The sequence below is a fragment of the Pezoporus occidentalis genome, unplaced genomic scaffold, assembly GCF_034315485.1.
Source record: "Pezoporus occidentalis ecotype Australia unplaced genomic scaffold, CSIRO_AGI_Poc_V1 ctg7, whole genome shotgun sequence".
Lineage (NCBI taxonomy): Eukaryota > Metazoa > Chordata > Aves > Psittaciformes > Psittacidae > Pezoporus > Pezoporus occidentalis.
This window is the reverse complement of record NW_026916052.1, coordinates 8,826,218-8,854,178: the sequence shown is the minus strand read 5'-3', so window position 1 is coordinate 8,854,178 and position 27,961 is coordinate 8,826,218. Positions and strand designations below refer to the sequence as shown.

The 27,961-nt window shown below is 37.0% G+C and overlaps 1 protein-coding gene across 5 annotated transcripts in view; it reads left to right on the top strand.

Annotated features, from left to right (window-relative positions):
* The window catches only part of SHPRH (SNF2 histone linker PHD RING helicase), a 49,663-nt gene that overhangs the window by 8,161 nt on the left and 13,541 nt on the right, over nucleotides 1-27,961 (top strand). For all 5 annotated transcript variants that reach the window (XM_062641838.1, XM_062641840.1, XM_062641839.1 and 2 more), the window contains 16 exons: nucleotides 33-183; nucleotides 1,937-2,042; nucleotides 2,558-2,814; nucleotides 3,110-3,805; nucleotides 6,801-7,052; nucleotides 7,852-7,930; nucleotides 9,847-10,010; nucleotides 10,099-10,355; nucleotides 13,672-13,793; nucleotides 16,494-16,582; nucleotides 18,338-18,427; nucleotides 19,982-20,089; nucleotides 21,096-21,238; nucleotides 23,905-24,078; nucleotides 24,435-24,497; nucleotides 25,610-25,835. In XM_062641838.1, coding sequence (XP_062497822.1) covers nucleotides 33-183; nucleotides 1,937-2,042; nucleotides 2,558-2,814; nucleotides 3,110-3,805; nucleotides 6,801-7,052; nucleotides 7,852-7,930; nucleotides 9,847-10,010; nucleotides 10,099-10,355; nucleotides 13,672-13,793; nucleotides 16,494-16,582; nucleotides 18,338-18,427; nucleotides 19,982-20,089; nucleotides 21,096-21,238; nucleotides 23,905-24,078; nucleotides 24,435-24,497; nucleotides 25,610-25,835 — 2,977 coding nt within the window. The remainder of the gene's footprint in view (nucleotides 1-32; nucleotides 184-1,936; nucleotides 2,043-2,557; nucleotides 2,815-3,109; nucleotides 3,806-6,800; nucleotides 7,053-7,851; nucleotides 7,931-9,846; nucleotides 10,011-10,098; nucleotides 10,356-13,671; nucleotides 13,794-16,493; nucleotides 16,583-18,337; nucleotides 18,428-19,981; nucleotides 20,090-21,095; nucleotides 21,239-23,904; nucleotides 24,079-24,434; nucleotides 24,498-25,609; nucleotides 25,836-27,961) is intronic.

The window sequence follows — 27,961 nt, the reverse complement described above, 5'->3', positions numbered from 1 at the left end:
CTGACTCATTTGGGAATGTGCTTGAATTTTAGTATTATCCGAGAATACCCAATTGCTGGACCCCAGTGGCCTGGAGGCATTTTGGCAGATGAGATGGGTCTTGGAAAAACAGTAGAAGTGTTGGCTCTTATTCTGACTCATACCAGACCAGACATTAAACAAGATGATCTGACATTACCTGAGGTAAGAAAACCAGGATATGATTTAGTACGAAGAAAATACTTTTCAGAACCAATGGAAATGCACTTCTCTTGAGCTTACTGATTTCTGTTCTGTAGAAGTACAGACTTAGAGATAGATTAAATTATAGTGAAAGTTTTTGTTTTTTAGGATGTGATACTTGGTGGCATAAATAGTAGAATGGTTTGCATGAGAAGTCATCTATAGTTTGCCATTGTTCAAGGGTGTTAGCAGGCAACTGCACTGTTAGTAGGCTGTTTGTAGTTTACACATGCTCCAGGAGTGTACAAATATGTAAATTAGCCTAGTATGTTGGAAATCATTCTCCCCTTCACCTCATTGTATTGATGAGTACCATTAGACATATGGTCTATGCTAAAACAGGGAGAATTTAAACTCGGTGAATAAAGATTTCTGTTCCCCTCTATTTCATACAATAAATGGGTTTATATAGCAACAGTTTTTCATTTTCTTACTTTCCTTATCATGCATCCTGTGAAAACTTAGCACATTCACGAAAACAAAAAAATATCTCTGAACGGAGAGAACCTTTATCCTAAAGTAAACTCTTGCTGCTTCTGTGTGTAAGAGTTTTGAATCAAATCCTTTTGAATTGATAGCAGCCATTTTCACTGTACTGTTTGTAATGATTTCCCTCCTGTTTGTAATTTTATCAGTTAAAAAGACCTAATTCTCAGAACAAATCTAGACTTAAATGTATCAGAGGGTCAGCACTGAGGAGCGCGAAGAAGGGAGTATTAGCATTAAAGCACCTGGACATCAACTAGCAACAACAGCTAGAGACCATAGTTTTTGGAGAGCTGGAGTTATCAAACGGTTTCATGGTATGAGTAGTTGGGACAAGCATCTTAGCTAGTGTTTTAGGATCTTGAACAGAATTATATGACATTGGCTGTCGTTAAAAGGCACTGTTCTTCTCATCTGGAAGGCCCCTTGTCATCTGTGTTTTTCTTGCCTTTAAATATAGAGTATCTTTGTCTGATTTTCCAGGGGGAGAGGGGAAAATCAGCTTTATTCCTATTCCAGCAGACTTTCTGTGAGACTCCTGGCTTGTGTGAGCCACTATTTCAACTAACTCCAAATATTTCAACTAATTGTAGGGCTCAAACAGCATCTGGAGTTTTATTGTGGTTACTGTTTAAGAACTCTGCAAAGGAACCACTTGAACAGGGCAGGTGAAGTGTCAATAAATACAGCTATAAAGCAATTAATCATAGAAATATTGGCACTGTATTTGTTCCAGCTTTGGGATTCTTTTTTTATATCCCAGTTCTTGAGTATGCATCTCCTTGAATTAAATTGCTATTGCTGAATCACTAATAATAAATTTTGGGGTAATCCCTAAAAAGGGAAACTTGTTCTACAGCTACTAGGGCTTTTCAATCAGTATTGCTTACTTCCTTTTGTGTTTCCAGTTATATATTAAATACACGTTTTTTTCCTCCCATCAGTAACCTTGATCACTTACAGCTATGGATTTCTGCAGCTTAATTCTGAAGTTGTGGAGGAGCAAGCAGCTTGCAGGGCTTCTCTTTCTATTCTCAGTGTAGGGTGCTGAGCACCATTTGCCAAGAAACTGAACCAAATGGGTTATCACTCTGTACACTAAAAATTAGCTCTCTGAGCACACATCTGTAGCAGGTTGTGCTTATTTTCAGATGTGAAAAGATTAATGGAGTTCAGAATGCCTGTGGGGAGACATCAGCTAATAACTATTTAATATTGTCTGTATTAGGGTAAGCTTGTGAACTATTTTGTTCCACCTCAACCTTTAGAAGGAAATAAAAAGAAAAAGCCAAAGGAAATGGAGCTTAAATTGAAGGAGAAAATACAATATCCCAGTAAGTATTCCTCATGACTTTTTTAATACATTTTGCTTTTGGCACAAGTCTTATATTGGCCGCTGACTATATGAGTTCAAGACTAATCTTCAGTTCTGCAAACTGAAATTATTCATTTGCTGAGCACTGTGATGTAGGATTGCATGCTACAAACAAGTGATCCACACTTGTAAAAGTAAAATTACCAACTCAGAACTCTGTGCTACAGAGCTCAATGTAACTAAAAGTCATTGTAAAAGAGTTTATGCATTTAACTGAAATACACTCTTTTTACGAGCTTCAGTAAGGAAATTGAGTGACTTATTTCTGTTGCTATTAAATGTTATCTTAGAATCATTGAAAAATACCAGTTTGTTGGGCTACCTTAAGTAGCTTTCCTCAAGTTGTCAGGACTGCTGCCTGTCTTTGTGCTCATCTAAAAAATGCAAAGCAGTGTTTAGAGTTTTATTAATATGCGTTTTCCAAAGTAACTTTCATTTTATCTGAGCAGTAAGTTATTTTGCTTCTGCATATAGGCTTACGAGTGATGATATTAGCAGCTGTAAAGGAAATGAATGTGAAGAAAGGAGCATCCATTATTGCAATCTTTAAGTACATCAGTGCTATATATAGATATGACATACAGAGAAATAGAAGGCTTCTCAAAAGAACTCTAGAAAAACTGATCGCAGAGCAAGTAGTGGTGCAAGTCAAAGGACATGGTCTGGCTGGGTCTTTCAAGCTGGGAAAGAATTACAAGGAACAGAAGAGGCGAGAAAGAACCAAAGAGCAGGTAAAACATGCTGCTGTAGTTGCTTCAAAGAATGTTGCAAAGGCAGATCTTTTTTCTATCAGTTGCATGCTAACCTCAGTCACATTGTCTGCATGCATTAGTTCAGTGATACTGGCTTATTGATAAAAATGAAGAAGACTGCAGCATTTGCTTTGACATTCCTGAACAAAGAAGCAAAAATCATAAGTAGATCAAATTTGGGGCTAAAATATTAACTACATCTGGTGTTTATACGTTCCAAACCAAACAAAGGTAAGGAGAAAGTCTGACATTCTTGGTTAATTTTGTGTTGTAGATAGCAAGGACTTCAGAAAGCATTCAGAAGAAGCAGTTGATTGATGCTAAAACTCAAACCAAGGAGTCAAGAAATAGTGATGTCATTTCTGAAAATGCCCTTAAAACTCCTTTGCGGGTGGATATCACCATGGAAGAACATGATTATTGTACAACTAGCAAATGTAACTGGAAATCTGAAGCAGATGATGAGAACTCTGTTAAAGAGAATGATGTTCAGCAGGAAGCTGTGGTTCCAAAGTCTGCTGATTTGCATGGTAATCTCCTTGTCTCCAGTGATGTGAGCGGTCATCCCAATGGTGATGTTTCTAAAACTACAGCTGACGTCCAGCAGGAAATCCCAAAGGATCAGTCCTCACATTCCCAAGAACTTGCTGGCAATAGTGTGCAACTTAACAGTTCTGTATTTCCATTTAATACCTCTGAATATCGTTTTGAATGTATCTGTGGTGAGCTTGGATTGGCTGACTATAAAGCTCGTGTGCAGTGCTTGAAGTGTTACTTATGGCAGCATGCGGAATGTGTAAACTACAAAGAGGAAAACCTGAAGATCAAGCCCTTCTACTGTCCTCATTGCCTTGTGGCAATGAAACCAGTTTCCACAGGAGCAACTCTGATAATTTCTCCAAGTTCTATTTGTCACCAGTGGGTAGATGAAATCAACAGGCATGTAAGATCATCTTCTCTTCAAGTTCTGGTAAGATTATATAGCTTCATATTCTAGTGAGTTATTTTATCAAGGCTTGGGGCTGTCTCTCTGACATTCTATATCACATAAAGCTCAGAGGTTTCCTTGTCCTTGGTGTCAGAATTCTACATTTCTCCATATTAGATCTGTGCTTTGGCATCACACAGTGCATTGGTGTCCCAGAAAGACATCATTTAGTTCTTCATTTTTTCCTTATTAGTTGGTTACTGGGAGATGGTACAGTGGATCCTTATCAAGTGGAAGCAAATTTTGAGCAGTTATAACAACAGGTGATTTCTGAGAGGGAAGGCTATTTCTGTGTTTTTTTTCTCTGAAAGATTACCAAGGAATTTAGGCCTATCTATTAGGTACTTTGTAAGTGTCATCTCGGTGTACATTTACACCCAGGCAGCTCTCTGACAGTTGGTTCTCATTTCATTCCAGATGAATACAAATGTTTCAGTAGGTAACTAGTGTACTTTTGAGTTTCTATTTCTCAGGCATTATAAAACAAGTCTTGGGACTTGGTGTTTACTGAAAATAACACCATTTCAGCTTGGACATTGTCTCTCACATCTGCCTTATTTATTAAGATGATGCTCTTCTGGAGACCATGTATTGTCCTTTTAGTTAATTTCTAATAGCTCTATCATTACAATAAATCCAATTATATGTATAGTAACTATGGCTATATAGGTTTGGTTGTTTTTTTTTTTTTAATATAGTTACAGTATTCAAGGGTAGCCATTGTCTTTTAATGATGATGTAGTCAAGTTTTGTCCTTCATATTTTTAGTAGGCAAGAATTTTGTGTAATGATAAAGTGCTTTGAGAACTGTAGATCCCGTATATTTTGAATAACAGTAGTAGCAGATTGATAAAGAGAGGAAGCTTTGTATTCAGGGATGTATCTGATACCTTCAGCTATTCTGCCTACATGCCCAATGTACAGATGAATTCTGGTTTCCAGTAAGCCATTTGTGTGAGCAGTCTAATTAGCTTTAGTGCAGCAGTTAACAAATGTGTAAAATTTGCACAGTTTTCATAGGACCCAGTCCAGGTTTTATACCAGATTTGATGAAAACTGTCAGAAATAGATTTACATGGTAACAGTAAAATAGCTTCAATAGTGAATGTCAGTACTTTAAGCTGTGTGACACCTTCCGTTCTAAAGGCACTGTTTTAGTTTTCTTTTAACTGCCAACTCTAAGTCATCCAGACTTGCATAGTGCAGACATTTCAAAGAACCAGCTTCCCAATTTAACAGGCTTTGCATTGCATATGAAGGGTGCTTTTTATTCTTCCAACTGCTTACAACCTATGGGAAATTCTAATGGTTTTATATAATAGAACAAGAAATTAAAATTTATTGATAGGTCCTGCTTTGTGGCAGGTTGTCTTTTCCTGTGGCTCTGAAAACAAAGCCTGGCCAAGTTATAAACCTACAGAAAATCTGTTCATAAACACTTGGAAGAGATCATTAGACTTCAGCAGCTATTTTTTGATTCTTAACAGATGCTTCATTGAGCATGCTTTTCTTTTTTCTTTTTTTTTCTATTTCCCCCCCATCCCTTTCTTTCATTCCTGTGCATTTACCTGGTTGCACACATGCTCTGTTGTCATGTCCTGGGGCTGAAAGAAACATTTGACAGAAACACTGTAGCCATATGAACAAATGTAGAGGGAAAAGTATTACTGGAACACAGAGTTAATAGTGAAATTAACAGTGAAATCATGCGCTTGTCATCAAAGAATAAAGAGGGGCAAAATCAATTGAGGTTTCCTAAGGTCAGCTTGATTTTTGGTATATTTGACTATTAGTTGTGTGAATTAAGAGAACATTAAAATTTGTGATGCTCAGAGGTACTGAAAGATGGTGTGATTTTTCTTAAATGGTAAAAGTGTTTGTAGGTAGTTACAGATAAACACTAACCAGGATGATCCACTCATATAATAAATCATGAACTCACAGAATGAGAAAATGAGACTAGAATAAAGATTCTTTCCCAAAAAAGATTGGGAAACTGAATATTGTGATGAATAGATGAGTGGCAAGAAGTAGCTGATGATAAAATTCTTGAAGTAAGCAATGGGTGCCTGTAATTTTTGAGTAGATTCCTGAAATAAATTGGGAGCCAGAGAAAAAAGTTAGTATGAATTTTATGTGTATTATACCACCCAGTGTTTGAAATCTGAACATATTTTTGTATTTAACATATTGGGACTCAATATACTTATATATATAATATATAATGCTATCATGAGGAATCTTATAGTAAAATGTTCAATTTATCTTTTTTCCTATTTAAACTGCTGTATGGTTCTGAAAGGATCATGCTTAAAATGACAAGTGAGATAAGAGAAATACTTCTGATATTAGAAAAATGTCAGGCTTATAATGATGTTCTGTTGGTGCACTGGGATTGTTTCTTACTAGGTTATTCTTTCTATCTTATGAGTCTCTGTAGAAATCATTTTTGGAGTTTAAACATTACCCAGAGTATCGCTTCTGGTTTTTAAATATTTCACTGCATACATCTCTCTTTGCCTAATCATCCATGAAATTTTGGGAGCAATGGGGAGAAAGGCAATATGTCTACAGTAAAGGAGAGGGCCAGACGTGTAACACTGACTTAAATACTGCTGCTCCATACAATGTAACAGAATACTTAATCTTGAAAACAATTGTTGGAACAAATAACTTGTAGAAAATACTGAAGTCCTCTCCTTGACAGGAGAATAAAAACCCCACATTTTGTGTAAGTATAAATAATCATACTTAAAAATTTTGCATCAATGTCTGCATTGTATTTATTGTCTGTTACTTACATGGATTTCCCACCATGCTGCTGTATGAATACAGGTTTTACAAAGGGATTCATATTACATGAGCAACACAGCTAAAAGCATGCAGATATTAAACTAAACTGGTATTTTAGCATTTTTATTGTGGTGTCTCTTACCTTCATTTTTTGCTATGTGCTGTTGAATACAAATCTATGTAGGTATATCAAGGTGTGAAGAAGCATGGCTTTTTGCAGCCACACATGCTGGCCGAGCAGGAGGTGGTTATCACCACATATGATGTCCTTCGCACTGAGCTGAACTATGTGGATATACCCCACAGCAACAGTGAAGATGGGCGCCGTTTCAGGAACCAGAAGCGGTATATGGCCATTCCAAGCCCCTTGGTAGCAGTGGAGTGGTGGAGGATCTGCCTTGATGAAGCACAGATGGTTGAATGCACCACTGCAAAGGTATGACATTCCCAGTTACGCACTTAACTCAAAAAGGTTTTGACAAGCTTATTGTAAATAATAAAATAGACTTCCTGCTTCCCCTTTCAATGTTCAGTACACTCAGATAATTTGTCCTTGTAGCTTGTTCTTTAGAAGTGACATTTTTGTTGGAGATACTTACTATTAAATGGTTCTCCTCCTTTTGGAATTCTGGCAGACTGTGAAGTATGTCCGGCTCAAAAAATACCTAATCTATACCGACAGTTTAAAGAACTAGGTCATCATGTATCTGGTGTTTGATAGTTCCAAACAAGACACTAGCCTGTTCGCTGACGTGGTTCAGAGGCATAGATATGTCCTTTGGGTATAGAAGCTAAAATAATCAGCAGTCTGTCTGCAAACTCTAAGGCTGCAGTCTGCAGAGGGAGATTATTTTAATTGGTATTCATCCATTTTTTTTGCCCTTTGCCCTTTTGCCTTATGACAAAAATATTACTTACATAATGGATTATGGGCTTTAATTCTATCATTTTTTTAATATACAGTTTTGTTTGCTAACTGTTTGCCTTCTGTGAATCCGTACTTGCACTTGATTACTTGGAAATGGATATGGCTTTTTTCTGCTTTCAGTTACCTTCAAAAAGATCAATAACATCATACACATTTTTATAATATATTATACCAATGCTGCTTATAGGTCTGCTACTCTTAGGCACTGAAAAGATATTCAGACTTCTTGAAAATAAGGTTGTTGTGTTTTCAGACTCTATTCTGCTGTTTTCGCTTCCCCACCATTGCTTCTATCTTCTTCTGCTAGGCTGCTGAAATGGCACTCCGTTTAAGTGGGATCAATCGCTGGTGTGTCAGTGGCACTCCTGTGCAGCGAGGATTAGAAGGTGAGATTGTATGTAGCAGTGTCATCTGTGGGTTTTCCTTGTGCTGATAATTAGTGGTTTGAAGCAGTTAAAATGTCAGCTAGTCTTGCTCTGAATTCATTAGGTACTCTTGACTTGGTAAGCCATACACCTTAAGCATGTGATAATGCCATCAATAAATGCATCAATATAAAAATAGCAGACCTGAAATCTTTTTATCTCCCTGAGTTAGACAAATACTTTGGGGAGCAAAGAACCTGTATGTCTTAACAGCTGACTCAAGTCTGTTCTTGAGTCTGTTCACTTAGCAGAGTGGGTAAATATTAACCCTTTCTTGCAGCTAAAGATAGTTTTCTGTGGTTATAGAACTCTTCTGTCAGATACAGCAAGCAGGCTGTATTTGCTTTTTGCATAGCCCTGTATGAACTACTGTGGGCTTCAACTGCCATGAATATAAATTCTAAAAATCATTCTACAGCTTTATGGAGCTGTCTTAAGTCCTTATGTAAGGAATTAATGAATTGAGATGTGGGGAGTAGGGGGCTGTATGTTAGCAGCTGTCATTTATCTTGTCTTTTTTGTGAGGTACTCAGTTTCTGTAGACAGGCTTCAGACAGAGACAGAAAAAAGAAATGGAACTAAGTTCTTTATCTTCCTATGTTCTTTGACGCCTTTAGGAATATGTGGTACACATTGAGGCAATGAGTTTGAAAGCAGATAAATCAGTGTATTTATTTGTGTACGTTTGTGAACTAATATTCAGATACCAGACTATAATAAAAGCCAATATTGTAGATTAATTCAATGTGGAATTGTGGTTTAAATTTATAAATGCACATAACAGTAGTGAGAAGTGAGAATACATAGTTAATAAAGCAAAAACCGTAGAAGGGATTGATTTGACTGTCATAATTAACTTTTTCAAGTCCTTATGTGTGATAGTGTTAAGTACATAACCAAAATATCATATTGTCCATAATGTGTTGGCCAGGCGCTCAGGCTATACATGGGGATGAAAACTGCTGACTGATTTGAATTTGTGCTGCTGCTGCTGTAATAAAGTGGGATAAGACCTCTGGGTAAACAATTGCATCCTTCATAGAAATGATTCCCAGGGCTTTTTTTCCCTTTGTCTAGGATGTATTTGGTTAATGTCTTATGGCTTTCAGCTGATTACCAGAATTACGATAAAGCTAACAGAATGGGAATGTAGCCATAAAATCTTAAAGAACTATCCACAAGATACCATTATATATTTCTATTTCTGCATTGTCCACGTGCAGCATTTAAATGTGTGCTTCAGTATCTTTCCAGTAAGATTTAGATAAAAGCTTAAAGTCAGTATGTCCTTATATTTCATCCCCAAAATTGGTGAGTTTCTGAATTGGGCAGAATGAGCAAGCTGTATTCTCTCATCAAGTAAGAAAACAATAAAAGTTTGGTTTGCTAATTTCTCATGCCTTAATAGAAAAGTGAGTCTTCTGAATTGCAGCCCCTTTTAGGATGGTGGGCAGCAGGCGGTGCACAGCAGGCTGTGGAGTAATGATTCCGAACAATATTGTTTTAGAAAAACCTGGCAAACTTGGTTAACCATATGCAGTCATGTCATTTCTGCATCTCACCTCTGCTCTGAATACGTTTAAATTCATTGCTCTGTTTTGCTAAACTTGAAGTTAGGGAAGTGTCTCACAAATAGTTACATTCCAGCAAGTTCTAAGAAAATCTAACAGCTAGCTAAAGGAGGGAACCACTACCTTTCCCCCTCCAGTCTTCTGCCTTAAATTAGCTGTTTTGGTGAGGGAAAACACATGGAAAGGCTATCAGCCAGAATGTTGTTGCTTTTTGCCTAATAACCTTTGTATAAAATTTTTCTTGGAAGCATATTGTTAAGTATTAAAACACAGATATTGTACTAAACTGCTTTATTTTCTTGACAGATCTGTATGGATTAGTGCTTTTTCTTGGAATTGATCCTTACTGGGTCAAACATTGGTGGGACCGACTTTTGTATCGACCTTATTGTAGGAAAAATCCCCAGCCTCTCTACAGTCTAATTGCCAAGATAATGTGGAGATCAGCAAAGAAGGATGTGATTGACCAAGTAAATTAGACTTTTTGGTTTTACAATTCCTGAACAACATTTGTAATAGCTTTATTTGCAAATTATTTATTTTCTTTTTGAATGGCAGATTCAAATTCCCCCTCAGACAGAAAACGTGCATTGGCTTCACTTTTCTCCTGTGGAGAGACACTTCTATCATCGCCAGCATGAGGTGTGCTGCCAGGATGCATTGGCAAAACTCAGGAAGATTTCAGACTGGACTCTTAAGCTTAGTAGCCTGGATAGAAGGACTGTGACTTCTATTCTGTACCCTTTGCTGCGGCTGAGGCAGGCCTGCTGTCATCCACAAGCTGTTCGGGGAGAGTTCTTGCCATTACAGAAAAGGTGAATTTCTGTCACTTCTTAAATGGCTTTCTTTACACAAAGGAAAACCCTGATTGTGCCCAGCTGTGCAAGATCTTGTACAGTTCTCAAACAAGCCTAATTTTAAGCTTTTTTTAATGTGCAGCCATGGCATACCAAGGTATGTGACCTCAGAAGCTTAATAGGATGCAGAGGGTAGTTAGTAAAATTCTTGTGATAAAGAACATGGTACTGAGAGGCAATTGTTTGTGCAGTTACGCATTAATCTTATGATGCTTATGGATGTTGCAGGTGACAGATTAAGTGCAAAACAAACCAGATTCTTTTTCAGTTTTAAATAAGCCCACTGATTTTCTTTTGTTTCTTATGAAACTCATGCTCATAAATAAGAAAAAAACAGCAAAGTGAATGAACAGAATGGAATAATTTCTTTAATTCAAAGAAAATGTTAATGTGAGGCTGCAGAATTTGTAAATGTAGATCCAAACTTGAAAGCTGTTCAAATGTAGGGGATTTTGCCATTTCTCCTTTTTGTGCAGGCTTTTAAGATCATTTTCCTCAGAAGTGCCCTGCAAAAACCAGTTGGTCTCAGGGTGGGTTAGACCAGAAGTATGTTACTAGCAGCCTAGTAGCAAAATGTAGCTACTACTTTTCCATTCACTTAGGGGGGGTTGTGAAAGAACAGGCTGTTTCCATTCCAGGCTCTCTCATGTTTCTTTTTTAAGCTGCATGTGGGGAAGAGCTTAAACTTCTGAGGCTGCTGATGTTATTTATGGTGTTTCCTGGTCTTGTACATCCATCCTATTCAGTCTCTCTCTTTTTATGAAGTTTTGTGTCCTACTCTTTCCCTTTTCTCATACAGGGCACTAATTAATAATGCTTAAGAACCTGCAATAAACTTTGCCCTTTTTCAGCAGGGGCCAATTTGTTGTAGTGTTTCCTGTCTAGCAGTCTGCTAGTGTGGAAGCAAGGACTCAAACATGGGGAAATCAATATTCCCACCAGCCTATAAAAGATTACTTGCATTAAAATCAGCCAGTGGAGTAAAAACAAAATGTGTAAACTGAGTTGAGTATGCCGGGGACAGCTTAGAACCGTGTTGATTTTGGTGCAATGGTTGTGGAGAGACAGCTGCATAGTAACTGTGGTGGAAAAAACTAGCAATGAAAATGAATTCTTTCTTTAAATTGTATGTACAAAGCAAAGTCATTTCCCAGTGCTACTTAGATACCTTTTTTGTGAACCAAACTTGACTTCAGCAGTGAACATTCCCAGAGCAGAGAGATTTGGCTCCTGCCTTTGGTTTGGAGTAGGAGAATAATGAAGCAAGGAACTTTGAATAAGAAAAATTTAAGAAAATAATGAAGTTGATGCTGGAGCACATGGATAAGACAAGCTGGCCTGAAACAAGAAAGCTGAGTTTTGTGTATATTCTCTGTTAGATGACTGGTTTTGATTTGGGTGGTGTATTTTTTCACCTCTATCATGAAAGCAGTTAATGAGAACATATACTCAGCAAAACCATAGGCCTCAAAAAGGAGGTTTCTAGGCTTCCCTAGTTAGAGTAAAAAACCCTTCTATTTGTCTTAATTGGCAGTCTCAGGCTATGTATCAAATTACATACTTTATATATGCATCCTTTTGATTTTTATAGTTTCTCTTGAAACTGCTGATGGTTTTGAAAATGAAAGATAAGTATTAATGGTAGAAGTATCAGAGTATGAGCAGTGTGTGCTATGTGTATTTGCCAACACCTGCACAACCCAGCTAATTATAAATAGTGATTATATTGATTTAAAGCCTGCTCTAGTTTAACACTGTAGTGTAAACTCAAAGAACAGTTTCTGCAAATGGAACAGGGTTGCAAGGAGGGTAAAATAAAAGCCTCGTCAAGGATACTTTTCCCACACAGCTTGAGCCCAGGTGCACAGAGGTTATGTCACCTCTTGTGTACTCCGCAGCATTAAATGCCAAATAATAAATTCTTCTCCTGAAGGTGAATGAGGCTGAGGAGCAGAGTTTTGGGGAGAGGATTAGTGTCTGATCTCACAGCGGCAACTGGTCACAGCAACAGCTTCAGGTCAGCTGTTGTAGACTGTTATTGCTGTTTACTCTCCTGTCTGTTCACATCAGTCTTCTTTCTGCCCGGATTGTTTGTCCTTTTGCCTTACTCCAAGCTGTCCTTCATAGAATCATAGAATAGTTGGGCCTGGAAAGGACCTTAAGATCATCTAGTTCCAACACCCCTGCCATGATCAGGGACACCTCACACTAAACCATGTCACCCAAGGCTCTGTCTAACCCGGCCTTGAACACCGCCAGTGATGGAGCATTCACAACCTCCCTGGGCAACCTATTCCAGTGCCTCACCACCCTAACAGGAAAGAACTTCTTCCTTATATCTAATCTAAACTTCCCCTGTTTAAGTTTGAACCCGTTACCCCTAGTCCTGTCACTACAGTCCCTAATGAAGAGTCCCTCCCCAGCATCCCTATAGCCCCCCCTTCAGATACTGTAAGACTGCTATGAGGTCTCCACGCAGCCTTCTCTTCTCCAGGCTGAACAGCCCCAACTTCCTCAGTCTGTCTTCATACAGGAGGTGCTCCAGTCCCCTGATCATCCTCGTGGCCCTTCTCTGGACTTGTTCCAACAGTTCCATGTCCTTTTTATGTTGAGGACACCAGAACTGTACACAATACTCCAAGTGAGTAGGCCTCTTCCTTTCTTCTTTCTCATCTCTGTTCTTGCTTCTCCCTCTTATCTCTCCATTTCCTGTATTTTTATGTTAAGCTAATTCTTTTCTGACTGAATTCCTCTCATGAATTACAAACATTACAAACAAATGTAGAAAAGGAAGTTTATAATTACTAATCTTCACTATTCTCATTTCAAACATTTTCCTGTTTCCCTTGACAGCTCATGAGTTTTGCATGTTTAGATTGGTTGCAGGGGGAAGAAATGTAGTCTCTCATAGCTGTTTTAATTTTAATGGCTTGTAGCAAAATGAGGTTATTTTTGCTTGGTTTCCAGTTTGCCGCTGTAACAGAGCAAAATATTTTGCCCTGTGAAGAATTATTTTAGTTAATTTTCCTCTTGCTTTTTATTTCTTTCTATTTTTAGGAGATGTCAACCTCTTTTTCATGCTCAAGTTAGGTTAAAGCTCTAGGTGGAAGAAAAGCTGACAACTAGGGTTTTTTAATAAGTAAATACATCTTGAATGAACATTTGCACAGTATGGTGGATGTGTGTAAGAGTTTCGTGCTTCACAACATGACAGTTTTACTTTTCTAGGATTGTGGTTTTATTTCACATTTGAGCCGTTTGGTCTCCATTTCAGCACCATGACCATGGAGGAACTGTTAACATCTCTGCAGAAAAAATGTCGAACAGAGTGTGAGGAAGCTCACCGACAGTTGGTGTGTGCTCTGAATGGCTTAGCTGGTATCCATATCATTAAAGGTAAGAGTGGATGGCTGTAGCATATACTTTACTTCTTTTAGTTTGCTGATTATAGTTTAGATGCCAGCATGTAAAAGCAATGGCTTTTCTGAATTCAAGGGAAAAGCCATAGTGAAATCTTGGGAAACTAGAGAGGCTTGGAACAGTGTTCAGAACAAGATACTCATTCTAGAGGGAGTAAAGGTGTTGTTTTGTGCATTTTCTTGATGTCTCAGAGTATTTCTGGCTTTCTTGGTTTATATTCTTTCTTAATTCTACCATCTATGTGTACTGGGAGGATAGAAGAAGTTATACTTGTGTAATTATATTTAACCTGGTTTTGTTTTATCAGTAATGCTTTCTGGGTGTCCTTTGTGCCCTCTGCCATGCAAACTGCTACACTGATTGTGGAATCTTCTTGCTGCTGCCTGCTATATGGCTCTGTCCATGTAGATTTTGACTGAACTGGGAGGGGAAAAAAGCTTTGAATAGGAAATAAAAATAATTACAGGCATCTTGAATGTCCCACTAAACAAAGGAATAATAAATTAAAATTACTTAGCTGTGAATGTGAAAAAAATGCCTCTTTGCCAAGTAATAAGTCTTCTAAAGTTGACAAGCTGCTTGAATTTTTCCAGCTCATGTTCAGGTCTTCTTTCAAAGAGGAGAACAAGCAGACTGCCTCTTCCATTACTTGTCTTACAGAAATACTACATTTAGATTTTCTAGTCTGTAGTTAGTAGGTTTAAAATGTTATGTTTGTTATTATTGCAGGATGGAGATCAAGTTTTTCAGCTAGAATTCAGTCCTTAAAAAAAATCTCTGCACAGATTAAATACTTCTAAAATACACTAGTACAAAAAAATGTTTGGCTTTTTTTTTGAAAAGCATATTGATGAAATTTGCATCTGGTGAGGAACAAAAGCAGGACTGAGGCAGAGTTCTGGTTTGTAACTTTCCTTTCCCTTACCCCCAGCACTGCTGTTACACTCGGTCACCTTTATCAGCAAGGAGGAAATGCACTTTTGTCTATAACAGAAGCCATTAATTTATTGTTACTGTGATTGAAATCTTACAAGTGTAATTGCTATTATCCAGATCTAATTGTTACAGAAAAGAGAATAATAATCACAGGTGTTTCTACTGCTTGTCCTGCTTTTATGCTTACCTTTCTACTGCCCTTCAGAGTCCTGAGGTCAATGGTTTCATACTGGTGGTGGCAGTGCTATGGCTAGTTGTCACCACCTGGAATTTTCAGGAGGAGTAAGACTTTTTATGTTGATTTTTTTTTTTCTTACTCAAGGATCCGATTTGGGTCCTTTTTATGTTTGCTAGAACACTTTTTACACCTTTCTCTGTCTTCATTGGACTGCAGCTTCACTTTAACATCAAATTTAGTGTACATGATGCCTTTTATGAATGTTACATACTATTTCTTTGTTCTCTTTGTTGCCCCTAAAACCAGTTTTGTCCAGCTCTAGGTCTGCATTTCTTTGACTGTGGGTGAGTTGTTTATAGCCATGGCTTCCATATTCACTGCCGAGCCTGTGTACCATCTCTTAGCATTCCATGGCTGTACTCTGCACTTCATCCTATGTCTTTACTTTTCAAGGTCTCTGCTATTGTTACTAGGCGTGTATTTCTCTACGCTACATCATTGGTTAAGTTGTAAATATCTCATTCTACATGAAATAACTGCTTGTTACTGCTTTCTATATAAAACTGTGGTTGTACTACACAAAGACAATTGTTAAAATAAAAATAAAAAAAAAATTAGACCAGTGAATTAGACACCTAGTGAATTAGAGGAATTGCTGTCACAGCTAAGCCAAGGAAAAGGTCCGGGCAGATCAAAAGAAACTCAGATGAGGTCTGACACAGCTCAGCTTGAACTCTTTCAAATTCAGTATAGCTTTTGGCCTGTTACTAGTAATGACAACAATATTTTGCAGGACTACAACCTTAAAACTAGCAACAGTTTCAATATAAGAAATCTTGTTGAAAATAGATATGTAGGATGTTCTTTGTTATCTGCCTTCATGCATTTCATGTCCCTGTACTTCCCTATGGTCTTCTGAGCCTATTACTGGCTAAGTACATTTCTGTCAGTTGAGCAAAGAAAATAAAAAGAATTTATTTTTTTACTGCTTTTCCATATCCATCCAAAACTTAAATTTTTTATTGCTGCTTTTTGTTATATAATCTATTTTCTGAGAAGTGATTGTGGTGTTAGCAGCTTACATCAGTAGTTACGCTCCCTGCATGTGTTTAATCATTTTTGCCTTTCTGAAGTGTGACAAAACTTTCATTGTTTTCACTGAAAGAGTGAATTATGTATTTGCAGCCTGAATTCAGTAATGCATCACTGCAGTGAGTTTTAGATTATTTTATTATTTTTTTTTTAGCTCAACATGTGAGGTTTCTTTGACTTATGCAACTGTGATTACATATTTTAAGATCAAGATCTTGCAGTCACAAAAGTTACCTAATTTGGAAACTGCTTTAGTCATTGTAAAATATAATACTCTGTCTTTTACCAGGTTTTGGAGGAGGGCGGGGGAGGAGCAGAATGAAAAGGGAAGATTTGCTTAAAGACAAGCAGATATTATATAGCCTCTCTGAAAGCGTCTTAGTATGTTACAAGTGATGGCCAGTCGTGGCTGCTTGTATATTTAAACCCAACACAATATGGGTATGTTTTCTGTTCCTCTTTTAATTCAGGAGAATATGCATTGGCTGCAGAGCTGTATAGAGAAGTGTTACGATCATCTGAAGAGCACAAAGAAAAGCTCAAGACAGATTCCTTGCAAGTGAGTGAGCATTCAAATGTAAAAATAAAACAGCTAGTAGCTAAGAACTGGAATACTTCAGATTTAGTTTAACAGGTCAGTCTTTTCTTCCTCCTAGTAGTGTGCTGAATGACTCCTTCAGCCTGCTGTCGTTATCACAGTCTTTAGATCAGAATCTGTTTAGTGACCTCCGTGTTTTCTTTTTTAATTATTATTATTGTTTTAATCTACTGGAATTCTAAGAACTTCTGCTTGTGGGTGTTCATGATATTCCAAAAGCAGTGTATGATCTCCACCTGCTGTTCTGCAATAAACTCAACAAGCTGAATTCATAGACTTCTGTATGTGGCTGTGACTGCTCACATTAATGGTATTGTTTTACATCCAGCAAACACCGGATGCTGGGCTTGCATTGAGAATGATAAATTTGCCAAACGATAGAGAATAATACAATTGTTATACTGCAGAAGATGTCTTCTGACAGGGAATTAAAACATGAGAAAGAATCAAAATGAATTTTCAGGTAATAATATTAATGCATTTTTAATAATATATTAAAAATATATTTACCTGGTACAAAACAATGGTTCTCTAAGTAACATCTTTATATTTCTTCAAGAAATACCAGTTCTAAATTGACAAAAATTCTCTGAAGCATAACAAGATACTTAAAATGTTAATGATAGATAAATAAGTGACTTCGATTGCTTCACTAAGCAAGTTATTGTTCAGTTATCTTTCATGTGGTCATCTGGTGGCTCCATTGTGCTTCTTTGTTCCTTCCTGCTCCTTTGTGACTTCCCAAAGGCATTTTCACTTAGCGTAGTCATATCAGCATAAACCTGTTAAACTGCTTATAACAGGATTGTTAATTAAGCTGCTTTACTGGCTTATGCAATCCAGTAAAACTTTTTTCCACCTCAAAATGTACAATATGTTTGTGTAATAAAGCTTAGCTTCTGATGAGTACTTCCCAGTTGTGTAGGCTTAGCTCTTTAAGACAATGGCAATTCGCTGCTGGCCAGTGCTCTTTAGTGGCTGAGATAGTGACAGGACAAAGGTGAATTGAATCCAGAAAGTGAGAAGGTTTATGGTAGTGGTGGTTGTTAGTACTGATTTTGTGGGAGATATTCAGGCAGCATAATATTAGGGGTATGGTTTGGGATACATAGGGGGAACACAGGGAAAAGGAATAAAATTAGCTTAGATTAACAGTTGAGTTTATTTTCCCCAAAAAAGAAATAAAGGTCATGTTTTATTCAGTCATCTTTTATTTCAGGTAAGTGAAGAATATGGAAATTGAACCCTTGGAAGCTGTTTTCTTCCTTATACTTTGTTTTGCTTTAGATAGGCTAAATGAATGGTCTCCTTATAACATACTCTGAGACAAGTAATTTGTTTTCCATAACAGCAAAAGGGTGTTTTAATTAGGAGGATGAGTATGGAATGGACAGAAGCATAGAATCATAGAGTGGTTAGGGTTGGAAGGGACCTTAAAGATAATGTGATGATTTATGTAAAACTTGCATCCTGATTTACTTTTGAGGTGTTGAATAAGGCCTTTTTAATGTTTCATTTTCTGCCTCAGTAAAATGAGGAAAAAAAAATGTTTATTTTTTGTTAATCTGGATTTAGCTTACAGAGGGGAAAAAACCCAACTGATTTTAAATTAATACTAATTTTTTGCTATATGCTTTCACTGCTGTTTAAGCTTTTCCTGTTGAAGATGTTGCAATGTATATTTTCATGATTTCTGTTAACTTTGTATGTATTTAGAGACTTCATTCTACACACAATTTGATGGAATTGTTGGCAAAGCACCCAGGAATTCCTCCGACTTTGCGCGATAGCCGGCTTGCAGAAGAGGTAAACGATACTTGTTTTTATATAGATACATTTTGAAGAGCACCTTTTAATATTTTTTGTTATCCTTCAATATTTTATCTAACTAAAAAAAAAAATTAAAACAGCTTTCAGGTTAACTACGTACATTTCCTTTCAGGTTAGTAAAATCAAGAGTTGTTTAGTGTTGAAGATGAGAGCTGAAATGTACAGTGAAATGCTGCTGTTCTCTCATTACCAAATGTTGGTGATCTCTTGTTATGTTTTGAGTGTTTTATAGAAGTTTTAATAAAATTTATCTCTGAAAAGTGATTTCCCCACCCTACAATGTTCTTGTGGAAATAACTTACATAAATGTTAATGATAAACAGTACATCATCCTGAATTCTTAGGAGTCCTTTATTTTCTCCCGTTTATTTCCTCATTTTAACTGCGCATAGTCAGTCTTCTCTAGGTGTTTATTTTTCTTGCATAGGTGCCTTCCATTCCAAAATGCTTCCCCACCTCCTAGTAAACGTAAGCTACTACTGCCTATTGCACCTTCTCAGTCATGTCTTGAAGCTGTTTTTCTACCTTTTTTTGGTCCTGTGTTTGTTACTGATAATATCTTCTTTGAAACCTTCTTGAGAAGATCCTGTTTTGCAGTGTTCTTTATAATCTAAAGTTTGCCAGTAGCATCTGTCCAGCCTCTTGCTGTACTACGTATACTGTACTCACATGGTCTACAGCAACTGGTTTACCCTCCACTCTTGTACTGCCTAAACATCTAGAACGGTTGACAGTCTTTGGCCATGTGAACAAGTCACTGTGTGTTACTTCCTGTGTGCATAAGCCTGCTAACTATATTCTTAATCTTGACTAGGGAAATACCTGGTAAAATAGCTGGGTTCACTGTTCTCCAGTGGTTACTTGTAATGGACATGTAGACCCCAGGTTGTTATGGCATCATTTTGGTAAAAGGTATCTTGGCAAGTCCCTAGCTGAGCCTCCCCTTCACAGAGGGCAGCACTGATTTCTGACCAGGTAGTTCAGAGCTTTGTCTGACTGGGAGGTTAAAACATAATCCTCATAGTTGAAATAAAATTCACATAGAACCTCCCATTCCAACTTACAGCCATAATCCATCGTTCGTTCGCTGTGTACTTCAGTAAAGTGGTGCCTGGCTCCTGATTCTTGGTGATTTCCTTCTGGCTGCTGGAAGGGTGCTATTATGTACCCTCTTAAGCCTCTCTCCTCCAAGCTGGACAAGCTCAGTTCTTTCAGCCTCTCCGGTTATATGGTGATGATCAGTATCTGTCTTATTATTTGGATATCCTGTGATATTTTATCATTTTAATACAAATTCTATGCATAGGCAGCATTTTTTTTTAATTTGCCTTTATACAAATACTGCCCAGTTTTCCATTGTCAAATAACTAGCATTTTTTTAACATCACCTTCTCCTGATACTATAAAAAGGAGGTAGCATGTAGGTAGCTAACCATTTTAAAACATTATGGTAGCGGTGGAGTTTTTGCATTTTCAGTTATTCCTCATAAATATGATTTGTGCATAATCTAAGCTCTCATTTCCATACAGGCAGAACAACTTCGACAGCATTATATGAGTAAATCCAATGCAGAAGTTGCAGAAGCCCATCAGGCCTTACAGCCAGTTTTTCAGACCATTCGGGAGCTCCAGAGAAAGGCAGGTACCTCTTATGTATTTAGACTCTGAATTCTGAGATTTATTTTTTATATATCTATTATTTTCATCTGTTCATCCAGAACACCAGCTGTTTTTTATCTCTAACAGTTCTTTGAAGGCCTGTTTAGAACACAACTTCGTCAGTGTGCTTGCATGCACACACCCAACCCCTAAACCATGTTCTGTGTTCCCTGCGTAAAGATGCACATAGTACTTGATGAACAGATAGTTAAAAACAGAAGTACATCATGGGATAATTCTAGTAAAGTTAAAGACCATGCTTGATTTTTACATTAACTGTGCTTCACCTGTAATTTAGGTAAATGACTTGCAGATTTTGGCTTGAATAATTTCTGTGGTGTATCAGTTAGTATTTCAGTTGCTTTCAAAGCAACTGTCCTTTGACTTGCATGTAGTTGTTGTGCTAAGCCTTAATTGTGTTTAGGCAATGTGACAATTCAGGTTTCAAGGAAAGGTGCAATTTCTGAATGAATTGTTGAGCACCTGAGTGGAAATGCTGCTTCTCACTTGTCTAATAGTAAAAAAATAATAAAGAAATGGGGGCAGATGGCACATGAGGAAGTACACTTCTGCATTTTCTTTCACCTTTGAAAATTGTAAGGTCACTTCAGTGTTGTTTTATTAATCTCACAGAAGGCTTGCTTTCCCTGATTAAAAGAGCCTTTTGTCTCTTCTTGAGAGAGAGAGATGGAAAGATGAAAGTTTTTGATTGCAGTATCTCTATGTGGCTATTCTGTGTAGATGGTCTTGGTGAATCTGACTCTACTAAATCAATTTGAAGGTGCAGCAGTAGAAAATGTAGAATATTTCTTAATCATGTATTCACTTAAACAGGAGAATAAATATTTTTTTTAAGCACACTCTCATCTTCCACTTTCCATGAAATTGACTGGGTTTTGTTTGAGTGTGACCTGAAGAGCAGTATGAGCCTCTCCTGAAATGAGTTGTTGAATATTTATGGATAAATCTGTTCTTTTGCATACAGATACATTCAGGTTCTCCTTGGTGGTTGGATGTCATCCACACAGCAATACAGTATGCCATCGATGAGGAGCTTGTTCAACGTGTGCAAAATGAAATAACATGCAACTACAAACAGCAGATTAATAAACTCTCCATGGCAGAGAAGTAAGAGAATAGCTAAAATAGGCTAATGAATACAGTTAAGTCTGCTCAAGTCCTCTTACCAGTTTATGCTGACAGTTACATTTAAATAGCACGCATTTTTGCTTTAGAGCATCTGGGCTGCAATTAAGTTTCAAAAACAGTCCCCCCCAAAACATAGCTAGATTGATGACTTGGAAAGGAAAGCAGGAGAATTAGTTTTCTCTTAGATAAGTATTCTTTTAAATGTTCTTTCGTATTACCTAATGTAGTTTTAGTCTTCTGTATTCATGCATCTGCTGAGCAAGAAAGATTCAAAGTTGATTGTGTTAAAATTGTGTAACCTCTAAAAGAAACTGCCTTGCTTAAATGGAAAGTAGACAGACAATATCAGAAAACCCTTATGTAGCACCATAAAATAGCATAATTGTTTTTCTGATCAAAGAATTTTGGCTTGGTTTTGTTAAGAGACAACAGTACCACTTTTGTGTGCTATTACAGAATAATGAATTGGAAGGTACATCCGGAGGTCACTTGGACCATTCTCCAGCTTATAGATCCAGGCCCATGCCCAGAAATTAAGCCCAATCAGGTTGCACAGGAATTTGTCCTGTTAAGTTTAGGGTATCTCCAAGGAGGGAGATTACATTTCATAGCCTCTAGGTGAAACCTGTTCCACTATTTGACCTCTTTGGTGGAAAAAAAATTAAAAATCCTTCTATTTAGTTAATATTTCCTATGTTGCATTTCACTGCAAGTTGTCCTTCCATCACATGCCTTTGGGAAAAGTTTGGCTCGGTCTTCTCTGTACTTTCCAGTTATATAGATGTAAAAAGCAATAAGATCTCCCCTGAGCAATCTGATTTTAAGGCTGAATAAACCCTTTTCTCCCACCCTCGTCTCGTATCTTCTGTGCTCTAGCTCTGTAAGTTCATCACAGAAAAGGGGGACATAGCAGAAGAGTGCTCTCACAGTTTAACTTCAGGCAGTTTTCTCAGATACATGAACAATCCTTATGCTTTTAAATAAAATCTTTCTAAATCATGTTTTAGTTATATATATATAAATTTATTTAAATGCACATGCATATGTATGAATATCTAATGTATATATAAAATATTGATGTGTGCAGAAATTTAGATACTTAAAATATGCACAGATTTTAATTAAATACATAAAGACATATACTCCACTGAGACTACTCTGTTATCACGATCCCAAATTATGCTGAGAAGGAATAAGGAAATTCTGTCTGTTAAAATCAATATTGGGGGCCATCCAGCTGGCAAGTAGCTTTGCTTGGGGTTCTGGAGAATGCCAAGTTGACCAAGAGCCATCTCTTTGTCCTTGTGGCAAAGAAGGTTTGTGGTATCCTGGACTACATTAGGTAAAAATATTGCTAGCAGGTTGAGGGAAGTAATCCTTTCTGTCTGCTCAGTGCTTTGAGTCCACACCTGGAGTACTCTGCCCAGTTCTGGGCTCTCCAGTACAAGAGAAACAAGGACATACTGGAGAGAGCCCAACAAAGGGCCAAGATGATGATGAAAGGACTGAAGCATCTCTCATGCCAAGAGAGGCTGAGAGAGCTGGGACCATTCAGCGGTTCAGGGGGATCTTCTCAAAGCTGTCTGTGACTCAACTGTTTCTTTTATAAAATAAGGATAAAACCTACTTCCCATTTAATTTGTTCTGGCATATGCAATTAAAAAGTTAAAAACCAGTGTCTTAGGAAGTACTACTGGTCAATGGTGAAAGCAACAAGTTCTAATCCGCAGTTGAGTGCTAGAGATGGTTAATCAAGAGTATGGTGTGGGAGATATTTATAAATCTGGAATGTTTGGCAAATGATAGTATTAATAACACACTTGTGAATAAAATTTACATGTATTTTCAGGCTACCTGGTTAGGCAAACTTGTCTGTTTTATTTTAAAATACATGTTGCTTAAACAGGTCATATTAAATGCCAGACTTTAGTAGTGTTAAACCTGTGCTTTTCTTTCCACACTTCACAAAAGGGGTGTTTTGGACTAAAGCTTCCATGCTGAGTAGAACCACATTCTTGTAATTTACTTTCTTGTACATGAATGCATGAATGATCTTATATGAATGGTGCACTCTCAGCAGGGTACCTCTGCCCACAGGAACAATACAGTATGGGGAGTGCTTAACTGGTGCTCAGGTTCTTACTGCAGTCATGACAGTCAGTAAAGTTTTAGCAAAATGGTTCACTGTTATGTGCATTGAATAATTTTAACTTTGAAAGCTAACTTGCAAAATGCAGTATATTTTTTGTGAGCAGTGCATGTGTCTGCCACGAATCGCATAGATGCATTAAAATTGAGTTTGGTACCCAACAGATGCAAATAAGGGTATGAGTATGCGCAGTTGTTTACCTTTAGTGGATTTATGTTGTGGACCAGAGTGTTGCAGGCTTCTGTTGACTGCTAATACTCAGTTGTATCTCAAATCTTGGAAGGAGTCTTTCTATTCTGCAAATACCAGGCACCATCTAAGGGGATTCAAATAAATGATTCTAACAGTACTAGTAGTAATAAGCGTCTGCTTATGATACGAAATTTATATGTTGTCCTAGATTGCTATTAACTATTTCTGTTCTACTTCAAAATACTGAATGAAGTTTGGATTCAGTGACTCAGTGTACAATTAGTTCCTTGTTTCTTTAAATCAGATTCCGTGACTGCAGAGGCCTTCAATACCTGCTCACAAACCATCTGGACGAAGTGAAGAAGTTCCAGAAGATTGTAAGAGAAGCAGTGAAAAACTTAGAAGGCCCTCCCTCTAAGCAGGTTATTGAGGCTGCCACTATCTGCCATTTGCGACCTGTTAGACTTCCACTTAACAAGTATGTCTTGAAAATAGAAAATATACTTTAGAAGTGTATTATTAAATTCTCCTTTCTTTTTGAAATAAGAGATTAAAGTCTTTATTCCGTACTCAGGGTTTGTATGCATACAGATATCGCAGATCCATTTGTTAAGAGTCATGACCTTACTTTGGGTTTATTCTTAGAATATCTTTTCCTGTCAGTTAGTATATTGGTGTACATAAGAGTGTTACATTGTTCTTTTTTTTTTTTTTTTTTTTTAAGGACCTTGTGTGGTTTTATATTTTGGAATAAGGAATTAAAGGAATTACTTTAGTTTCTGATTAAATTATTGAGTGCTTCAATCTGAGTGTTTTCAATCTTCTGTATTACAGCTGTGTCTTCTGTAAGGCTGATGAGTTGTTCACAGAATATGAGTCAAAGCTTTTTTCTCAGACGTAAGTTCATGGCTTTATAAACTTCTCACTGTAAAAAGAAATGGAAGTTGGATTGTTTTCTGTTTTCTACTTTTAAGTTTTCCGAGATAAAATATGAAAAAATTACAGCAACTTCTTGCCGATGGCCCTGATAACAATGTTATTCATCAGGTTTAATTTTCTATGTAAATTTAATTTTAAAAAGTTGTGTACAAGGAACCAGTATGTGCCACTTTTACTCAAGTTGCTCTATGACCATACATTTTCAATGAAGTATCGAAGTGTTCAGAAAGTTTCTGTACAGGTGTGCTTGTATTCCCATTTGTGTAAATACTTATTTGCAGTCCAGTTGCAAGTGGTATAATGCCATACTTGTTCATAGATTATTATATTTTTTTAACTTTGTATAGTTCATAAAATAACAAAAACTAAAGCTACAATGCAGGGGATTTCAAATAGGAAGTCAGCTGTGAGCAGAAAGGTTGCACCTGCACATGCTTAGTGGACAGTATGGGTACGCATAGATAACAGCTCTCAGTATGTTTTCTCTGTGACTTTTATCTCTCATATCCCTCATGGTATCAGAATTGGATTAAAAAATCTTGAGGTCACTGAGAAAACATTTTGAAAAGTTTTTACCAGCAGGAGCTCTGTTGCCTACTGATTGTTGGAAGCGTTAGGAAATGTTAGTATGTTTCTGAATCAGCATTATTTGTCATGGAGGGAACTGGGAAGCTGTAGTGTTCTTAAATAGTGCAAGTGTTCAGCAAATTTTGCATTGGTGTTTAACTACAACTCTTGCTGATTAAAGAAGTAAGAATTGCATTTTTAAATAAATGTTGACATTAATCATTGATAGCTACTAAAAGATAATTAAGGTGTGTAAGCCTTTACCAAAGGTATTGATGATTTTGAGCTGACAGTGGCCTATACAGTGATGTCATTGCTGGTACTTAAATCACTGTATTCAAAGGAAGCTTTTGAGGTATCGAGTAAAACAGCGGTTAGTGTTTGTTTGATTTGCTTTATCCTTTAATCAAATACTAGAAGGCTGAAATATATGATGAATAAGTAGAAATAAATATGCAAGTAGAAAATCAGTGATAAGTATCGTTTTGGTTTTGTTTTTTAAGTGTCAAAGGCCAAATGGCAATATTTGAGGAGATGATAGAGGATGAAGAAGGGCTTGTCGATGACCGTTTACCCACCACAAGCAGAGGACTGTGGGCAACCAGTGAAACTGAACGTGCCTTGAAAGCTATTCTCTCCTTTGCCAAAGCTCACCGAATGGATGCTAAGCTAACTGAAGAAGGCAGCGTATTTCTGGAACTCTTTGAAGCATGGAAAAAGGAATATAAGGTACAATAAATGAGACGGTGATGAAACAGCTGGGGGGTCTCTTTAATGTAATGTAAGCAAATTGCAGCTGAATATGAACAAACCTATGTTATATTCCTGAAATTAGGGTTTGCCTACACAGAACTTTTTCATAGTGTTTATTTTACAGGGTTTGATTTAAAATGGTTTAGTATGATTGCAGAGTTTGTAAAAGCTGTGCTGGTTCCTAAGCAAATTAGTAAGCATTGTAATTGCATCTAGTAAGACAGCATACAGATACAATTAAATGGGTTTGTTTAGTTAAATCAGAATAGAGCAAGACTCGGCAAATTGGTCAGTTCTGTAATTCAGTTTACCTTCAGTCTTGTGCTAGCTACAGGTGTCCTTTCACTGTTGCTTTATTTCCTGGATCTTGTTTACTACACAGTGTAACCTGAAATAGTCTCCTGTTGTTTGGTCAGAGTGCTACAAAAGTATACTGTCACTTTCTTTTATGCATTGTTGTGTATCTGTGTTTCCTTGCAGTGAGTACATGCAAGTGATGGAGAAGGGGGAATTGCTGTTGCACACAAGGGCTCTCATCCTGTCTTAAAACCTAGGGTGCAATTGAAAGTGTTTCCTCTTGAATGCTTCTTCTCATTTTTAATTAACAGACTTCAGCTTCAGTAGAAAACACTTGGTGTGCTAGTGCCAGGTTTATTTGACTCACGTGCTCTGTTTTGGTTTATGATTCTAGGAAATTGTCACTTGCTTTTTCTAAGAGCTTTTAAAAAAGCAAAGATACTTCTTGCAGAAGTATGCTATCCAAGAATCTAAACATTTATTACATTGTTATTATAGAAGATAGGAGAAGAGAAGATACTGTAGCAAGTGATTTCCTTTATGTATCTTGGATTACCTAAAGGGAATTTAGTCAGGGGGGTTGGGTTTATGTGGGTTGGTTTGGGTTTGTTTTGTTGTGTTGTTTTGTTTTGTTTTTCCCCAGAAAACTTGTTTCTGGTCACCTGCTTTCCTCATGTTGGTAGCACTACTTAGGAGGGGGAATCTGGAGCAGCCTTAAAAAAAGTTACTACGTTACAGAGTAACACAGTGCAAAATGTTTTTAAACAAAGTAACATATCAGTCACCATTTAGGTATTTGATAAAGTCGTTAGACACCTAATAAAGTTGCGCTGCTCTCACAAAGTCAGGGCACTTGCGTATGGTACCAAAATGTGCACTGAAGAATACTGACCCTAGCTGTTCTCATGCTTCATCATTTTATGTCCTTGGCTTGTAGTAGCTCACAAAAGGAGGAGACTGTAAAGTAACTAGTTACCGAGGCATTGCTATGTGTTGGGGATTTTCTGCTGCAAGAAGGGAGCATGGTCTCTTCATGGCCTTTTACTTTAGGAAACAAATTTGGGACTAATATGCCAATGACAATGAAAATAGTGCCAAAATAATTCCATCTGTTGTGACTTAGAAATGTTAAATCAATTGGCCATACTACTCTCACATCTACAGGGATGACACTCTGTAAAATAACCCTTAAATCTAAAACAAGCTGGGGATTTTGTTGTTAGTTTTTGTTTGGGTGTTGGGTTGTTTTCTCTTTGGGTTTTTTTAGCAAAAGTATTTTTTGCTTACTTTCTCCTTTAGTTTCTTTAGTCTTGGGGGAGTAAGCTCCTTTCAGCTTATTTTCTGTCCTTACCCTGTATGCCAGGTTTAATACACACTAATTTTATGTTTGTAATCTAGGCTTAGCTCAAAACAAATGCTTTGGTAGTCTTTCCTGAGCTAAAAGAAAAACCCAAACAATCAACCAGCACACCTCTCAGCAACTGATTGTTTCGAAATATCTCTACAACTGAAAAATCAGAAATCAACAACTAGTAAACTAGTAAGTTTTGCAATTTGCAAAAGGTCTTAGAATTCCAGTAAGATCACTGAGGAGGGTTTTTTTTTGTTTTTGTTTTTTTGTTTTTGTTTTTTTTTAAATAATATGTAAATAGTGGAAAGCTTGGAAAGAAATATTTTACAGTCAATCTAAAATTATTGTCAATAATTTGTCAATTTTAAAATAATGTGGGCTTATGTGTATACTGACAGTTATTGCCATTTCTTTTGTAGAGAAACAGAATTTGCATTGTGTTGGTAGAATTGAA